At 34.1% G+C, this 7,409-nt stretch overlaps 1 protein-coding gene across 2 annotated transcripts in view; it reads left to right on the forward strand.

Moving 5' to 3' along the window:
* The window catches only part of LOC309858494 (importin-7-like), a 36,983-nt gene extending 30,978 nt beyond the window's left edge, over positions 1–6,005 (forward strand). For both annotated transcript variants that reach the window (XM_082751172.1, XM_082751173.1), the window contains 6 exons: positions 498–592; positions 708–792; positions 3,812–3,946; positions 4,701–4,800; positions 5,552–5,628; positions 5,793–6,005. In XM_082751172.1, the coding sequence (XP_082607298.1) occupies positions 498–592; positions 708–792; positions 3,812–3,946; positions 4,701–4,800; positions 5,552–5,628; positions 5,793–5,990 (690 nt within the window). In that variant the 3' untranslated portion in view covers positions 5,991–6,005. The remainder of the gene's footprint in view (positions 1–497; positions 593–707; positions 793–3,811; positions 3,947–4,700; positions 4,801–5,551; positions 5,629–5,792) is intronic.
* The last annotated feature ends 1,404 nt before the right edge of the window (positions 6,006–7,409 follow it).

The following is a 7,409-nucleotide window of genomic DNA, read 5'->3' on the forward strand; positions in this document are numbered from 1 at the left end:
GCCCTTTTAATTTGAACTGTACTGTTTTGTTTTGCTTTTTAAAAGATTTATTTATTTATTTGATAGAGAAATCACAAGTAGGGAGAGAGGCAGGCAGAGAAAGATGGGGAAGCAGGCTCCCTGCTAGGCAGAGAACCCAATGTGGGTCTCAATCCCAGGACCCTGAGACCATGATCTGAGCTGAAGGCAGAGACTTAACCCACTGAGCCACCCAGGCGCCCTGAACTATACTGGTTTTGATTAAACTACTTTTCATGGCCTTGGCTTTATGTTAATTGGATTTTGACCAAAATGTTTGTGTTTGAGTTTGCTATGTAGCCAAGTAGTAAAGCAGATGAAAGTGCCTCTTATATTTAAATAAGAGTTAGTACTTTTCCAAATCTAGCCTTTTATTTCTAAAGGCCAACATAAATGGTTTTTGTGAGTCTCTTTTCACCTCATGCTCTTCTTCTTAGATTGTATCATCTCTTACTATCATTAAATAAATCTCTTTGAAGGAAACACTTCAGGTTGAAGAAGATGACAGACCAGAGTTACCATGGTGGAAATGTAAGAAGTGGGCTTTACATATCTTAGCAAGGCTTTTTGAAAGGTAAGCGTCTCTCAGTGTATGATGACTTAAGTTTATTTTTTCAAGCTCTTAGTTTTATAAGTGTCAATATATAAAGCATTATAAAGAAACAGTGGGCATTTAAATGTTCTTTTAGGTATGGAAGCCCTGGCAATGTTTCCAAGGAGTATAATGAATTTGCTGAAGTATTTCTGAAGGCGTTTGCTGTTGGTGTACAGCAAGTAAGTCTAAGAACTTTTCTAAATTGAAATATTATTATTAGGTTAATTTCTGCCCTTTTTCCTGGTTTATTGGTACCCAAAGATTGAATGTAGCAGTCTTTAATTAATTTTGAACCCTGTATCAGTTCTCATTTTTTGGTCTTAGGTCTTCCTTATTACCTAAATTTTTGAGAGCCTCAGCAAGCTTCCATTTATGTGATTTATACCTATGCTACATATCATACTAGAAATTAAAATTTAAGAGTATTAATTCATTTAAAAATAATAACAAACCTAATGTATATTAACACAGAATGTGTTGGTTTTTTGTTTGTTTGTTTTTAGAATGTGCTTTTTTTTTTTTTAGATTTTATTTATTTACTTGACAGATAGAAATCATAAGTAGGCAAGAGAGGCTGAGAGAGAGAGGAAGAAGCAGGTTCTCCACTGAGGAGAGAGCCAGATGTGGGGCTCGATCCTAGAACTCTGGGATCGTGACCCGAGCCGAAGGCAGAGGCTCTAACCCACTGAGCCACCCAGGTGCCCCCAGAATATGTAATTTTTTTTAACTGTTTCCCAAAATGAAAAGTTTTTAACAAAAAGAAATGGTATTATTAAACAGTTTTACTAAATTTTTAATGTATGGCTTAATAAAAGGCAGTTATATGCTCATCTACCTATGTATTTAGTCTTTTTAAATTTATTTTGATGGACATAACTGCAGACACGGTGGCCCAGATCAGTTGGAAAAGGAAAGACTTGTAAACTTTTCACAAAATTGTGGAAATTCTTTGATATCACATCAAAATATGATAATGATAGTTTTTTGTTTTTTTGTTTTTTTTTTTTTAAGATTTTATTTATTTATTTGACAGAGAGAGATCACAAGTAGGCAGAGAGACAGGCAGAGAGAGAGGAAGGGAAGCAGGCTCCCTGCTGAGCAGAGATCCCGATGCGGGACTCGATCCCAGGACCCCGAGATCATGACCTGAGCCAAAGGCAGCGGCTTAACCCACTGAGCCACCCAGGCGCCCATGATAATGATAGTTTTGTTTTTGTTTTTAAGTAAACTCTGTACCCAATGTGGGACTCTAACTCATGACCCCAAGATCAAGTGACATGCTCTACCAACTGAGCCACTCAATAGTGGTAGTTTCTTAAAAGTTAATTGTAAAGTTTGTTAACAACAAGCATTTTATATTCTTTTACATTATCACCTGTTGATCTATATTGCACTTTGAATGGATCATTTATCCATACATGATTTTGTAACAGCTGGTCATTTGGAAAACTGAGTTAATGAACATTTTCCAAATGTTAATATACTTCATTATGCAATTTTATTTTATTTTATTTTTTAAAAGATTTTTATTTATTTATTTATTTGACAGACAGAGATCACAAGTAGGCAGAGAGGCAGGCAGAGAGAGAGGAAGGGAAGCAGGCTCCCTGCTGAACAGAGAGCCTGACGTGGGGCTCGACCCTGGGATCATGACCTGAGCCGAAGACAGGCCTTAACCCACTTAGTCACCCAGGCTCCCCTTATTTTATTTTTTAAAAGGTTTATTTATTTTAGAGAGAGAGCAAGGATAGCATGCATGAGCAGGGGGTGGAGCAGAGGGAGAGGGAAGAAAAGCAAGCTACCCACTGAGCGCTGAGCTTACTTACCATGGGGCTTGATCTCACAATCCTGAGATCATGACCTGAGTGGAAATCAAGAGTGAGCCACCCAAGGCGCCCTTCATTATGCAGTTTTAAAAAAGAAATCGGGGCACCTACTGAGCCACCCAAGGCGCCCTTCATTATGCAGTTTTAAAAAAGAAATCGGGGCGCCTGGGTAGCTTAGTGGGTTAAGCCTCTGCCTTCAGCTCAGGTCATGATCTCAGGGTCCTTTGATCAAGCCCTGCATCGGGCTCTCTGCTCAGCAGGGAGCCTGCTTCCCCTCACTCTCTGCCTTCCTCTCTGCCTACTTATGATCTCTCTCTGTGTCAAATAAATAAATAAAATCTTTAAAAAAAATCATATTTGCTAATATTACCACTGATGTTATCAGAAATATCTTTAAATACTGGAAACTAATTAAGCAGATCTAAGTCTTTGCATCTAAGATTTCTGAGAATTCTAATTTTGTTTAAAAGCTCAGATTTTAACATCAGTAACATACTCTCAGTTATTTTCCTTGAGGTGACAGGCTCATTTTATTCATTTTTGAGGAAAAATATGCCATACACACAAGTCTAAATAACCAAAATTTGTCTGTCAGTTTTTCTTTCAAGCATGTGATAGCATTTGATAGGAAAGCTATTTCAGCTTTTCTTCCAACCATTGTACTTTGGTAGAAGAAGTGCTATATGTTGTATACTCCCCATTTAATATTTATATTTCTGATTCATTAAGAGTATTCTTAAGGAATGAATGTCTTGAATTTAATGTGGCTGTGAAGAATATGATGACTGCTGGTACACTTGGGTGCCACTCCTTGATTCATGTTAGGCACTAGAGGATTTGCCACCATTGCTTTTGTACCATCGATGCAGATGTTACGTAGTGAGAAGGGCAGATACTGTCTCAGCCTTATTATGAAAATAGTTTTGACCTCACAGACCCTTCAGGAGGTCTGTGGGCCAGATCTTGACAATTTCTATTCTCAAATACATAGAATTAGAACTCCTGCCAGACGGCAGACATTAAATTGGTAAGTGGTTTGCATAAGGTTTTTCTGGGAGGTAAACAACAAATCAGGGCTATCTCAAAGTTATGGCATGTTCAGTGAGTAACCTGTGGTTTTCTTTTTATACTTAATCAGAAACTAGTCCTTTGACATAGTATTAATTCAGTTTGTTTATTTGACTACCTTGGGAATAAATACGGTTCTATGACACAAAAATTTCAAAATTTACTTTCTTTTTAAGAGAATATGGTTGTTATTTTAGGATGATGATCTGGGTATTAAGATATGGGTCAGATGCTTTTGCCGACTTATAAAGTGGTTAAAATTTCTATTTAAGTTTTGGTTTCTGATAAAATATTTTTTTCGAAGGTCTTATTGAAGGTATTATATCAGTACAAGGAGAAACAATATATGGCTCCTCGAGTTTTACAACAGACATTAAATTATATTAATCAAGGAGTTTCTCATGCCCTCACCTGGAAGAATCTGAAGCCTCATATACAAGTAATAATTTTCTTCTTTTTGTTTGTTTTTTTGTTGTTGTTTTTGTTGTCATTGTTTTGTTTTGTTTTTTGTTTGTTTTTTGGGGTTTTTGTTTAGTAATAATTTTCTATCAGATGTTTTTCTGGAAAATATAATTGAAATAACGTAAAGGTTGAAAAATGCTTATTTTTTACTTGTGTTATTCTAGTTCTGTTAATTGTTTTGAAGGTATAGAAGGAAAATGAGAAAATACTTTGACATAAACTTATAAGAGGTATTTTGTAAATATTCAGATTCCTTTTAATCTAAAGCTATTATCTTAAAATTTGCATTTAAATTCTTAGTGCTGGCTTATGATGATAACATTTTAGTCCTATAATTTGGAATAAACTAAGGACTTTCACCCGATTGGTTTTGAGGGTAATTAGCTTATGTATTATTTCTGTGAGTGATTTATTTGCTTTATTTAGAACTATAGGAGTTGATGGACCAAAATGTCATAATGTATTTTTTTAGAATACTTAATTGCTACCTATATGCCCAAATGTCTTACTTTATAATTATTTGTTACACAAACTATTATGTACCTTAACAGTTGATCTGAGAATCATTACTAAAGTTTAGTATTAAGTTTTAAAATATATATTATTGGGGAAAATTTTTTTTAAATATATAGATACATTATTGGATTGCTTTTGTTTCAACACTTAACCAAAATTGAAGGTTTAAATTTAAAGACCGACCTAAGGTTACTTTCTTAACTTTTAAATTTCAGGGCATTATCCAAGATGTTATTTTTCCATTGATGTGCTATACAGATGCTGATGAAGAACTTTGGCAAGAAGACCCTTATGAATATATACGCATGAAGTTTGGTAAATTTTCACCTTCTTAGAAACAAAATATGCCAGTAGCTAAGTTTGTATATAGTATTCATAGTGTTATCTTAAGGCCTCTTCTTTGGTACTGAAAGATCTTTGTTGTTTTAATGTAATTTATCCATTGTTTAGACTTTTGGGGGTGTCTTCACTAGTTATGGCATTTAATAATGACAGTCTTCATTTTTAGCAGACACTGATAGTAGTGTTAATAATTTACAATTATTGGATGTGCTTTTGGCACATGCTAAAACGTAGAAATTCAAGATTACACCTTAACACCAAGTGTCAAAACTATACTTTTGGATCCCATGTCAGTCATCATATGTATGGGAATCGAGAAGACATATATTGGAAGCTGGAATCACGTGGAATCTCTGCATGGAACTAAAGGATTATAATTTGACTAATGTTGTATATTAGTCCTTTGTACCAAAATCTTTTGTATTTGTAGTAAATTGTACTATTGTGACCATATTGTGAAAATTCTCGTGGTAGTTGTGTTTTTTATGAAAGATAATGATCCTTAAGAGAAATTAATGGATTAAAATTTAATTTGTACTGAAGAGACATGAAATTAGACTATTGCAAAATTATATAAGAATCTGGTTTCCTCTTAATACCTAGCATGAACATTCAGCATAATTTTAAGGTCGTACTTTTACAGAGCATCATTTATAAATTACTTGAAAATGTTGAAGAAATTGAAATTACTGGTTTTCGTATTAATTTTAAATTTATTCTCCAGATGTGTTTGAAGATTTCATTTCTCCTACCACTGCTGCCCAGACACTCTTGTTTACAGCTTGTAGCAAGAGGAAAGAGGTGAGTTGTTTAATATAGAGAAGTTTTGCTTTAATATTTAAAATCTGTTCAGATATACACTAAGCTTTTAACGTTAGCCATGTAAGTCATTTTGTCTTTTTTTTAGCGTTGTTAAGGATTGTTAGGAAATTGAATAAAGCATTAACTTTTCTTTTTTAATCTAGGTACTGCAGAAGACAATGGGATTTTGCTACCAGATTCTTACAGAACCAAATGCTGATCCGCGAAAAAAAGATGGAGCCCTGCATATGATTGGCTCTTTAGCTGAAATACTTCTGAAGGTATTTCTTCTTTTGTGTGCAGGTAGTTTAATAACAGTTTTATTGAGATACAGTTCACATACCATACTGTTTGCCCATTAAAGTGAGTAATTCAGTGGTTTTTATTATAGTCACAGAGTTGTACAACCATCAACCCCAAAAGAAACTATTAGCAGTTAATTTCCATTTTCTTACAAACTTCTCACCCCTGGCTACCCTCAATCTACTTCTCATATCTATGGATTTGTCCATTTTGGACATTTCACGTAAAGGGAATGCTATGTAACATGTGCTCCATAAGAAATGGCTTTTTTCACTTGGCACAATATTTTCAAAGTTCATCCGTGTTGTGGCATATGTCAGTACTTCATTCCTTTTTGTTGCCAAGTAATAGTCCATTGTATCATATACCACATTTTATTTATGCATTCATCAGTTGGTGTACATTTGCACTATTTCCATTTTTTGGCTGTTTTGAATACTAAAGCTTATCATTTATGCACACATCTTTGTGTGGACATAATATTTTCACTTCCCTTGGGTCACATACCTAGGAGTCAAATTGCTGTCATATTTTGAGAAACTGACAGACTGTTTTCCAAAGTGGCTGTATCATTTAATATTTTTTACCAGCAGTGTATGAGGGTTCCAATTGTCCTCACCAACAATTAATACCTTTTTATTGTAGCCGTCCTAGTTGGTGTCAGACAATACCTCATTGTGGTTTTGATTTACATTTCGCCGATGAATAATAATACGGTGAATCTTTTTATGTGCATATTGGCTATTGTATATCTTCTTTGGAGAAATGTATATTCAAATCCTTGGTCTATTTTTTAACTGGGTATTTGTCCTTTCATTGTTTAATTGTTAAGAGTTCTTTGTTTATTCTAAATATTAGACCTTTTTCATATATATCATTTGCAAGTAATTTGTGGGTTATCATTTCACTTTCTTGATGTTTTTTGAAGTACAAGTTTTGATAAGATTCTGAAATTACGTCCAGTATATGTTTTCTTTTGCTGCTTGTGCTTAAGGTACTCCTTTTGGATGAGTTGTTTTATATTTATGTTGTAAGATAATTATGAAATAGTGTTTTTGCCTTCAAAAAATTTATCTCTAAAGAAATTATAAACATGAATGAATCCATTCATAGTCTAGGAACGTCATGCTTTTGTGACATAAATTTCTATAAAGATTGACCCTGGATTAGATTTATATTTAGGAATCTCAACCTAATTGTACACATTGTGTCTGACGTCATAAATGCGATCTGAAAGTTATTTTGCTTAAAAGTTAATAAGTGGTAACCAAAGTGTAAGTGGATATTTAGTCACAGAATCATTTAACTCCCAGGAACCTTGTTCCATATCACCGTGAGTTTGTAGGTATATTTTGTTTATATTTTAGTTTTTTTATACCTGTCCACCATCCTTCTGTTAGCTTATAAGTTAAAGACAGTGTTTATTTGTTACATGGCAGGCTGGGACTCTTTAGTGAGTTCTCTTGGCAAGTTCAGAT

The sequence above is a fragment of the Mustela nivalis genome, assembly GCF_964662115.1.
Source record: "Mustela nivalis genome assembly, contig: HAP1_SCAFFOLD_2636, whole genome shotgun sequence".
NCBI classification, from domain to species: Eukaryota; Metazoa; Chordata; class Mammalia; order Carnivora; family Mustelidae; genus Mustela; species Mustela nivalis.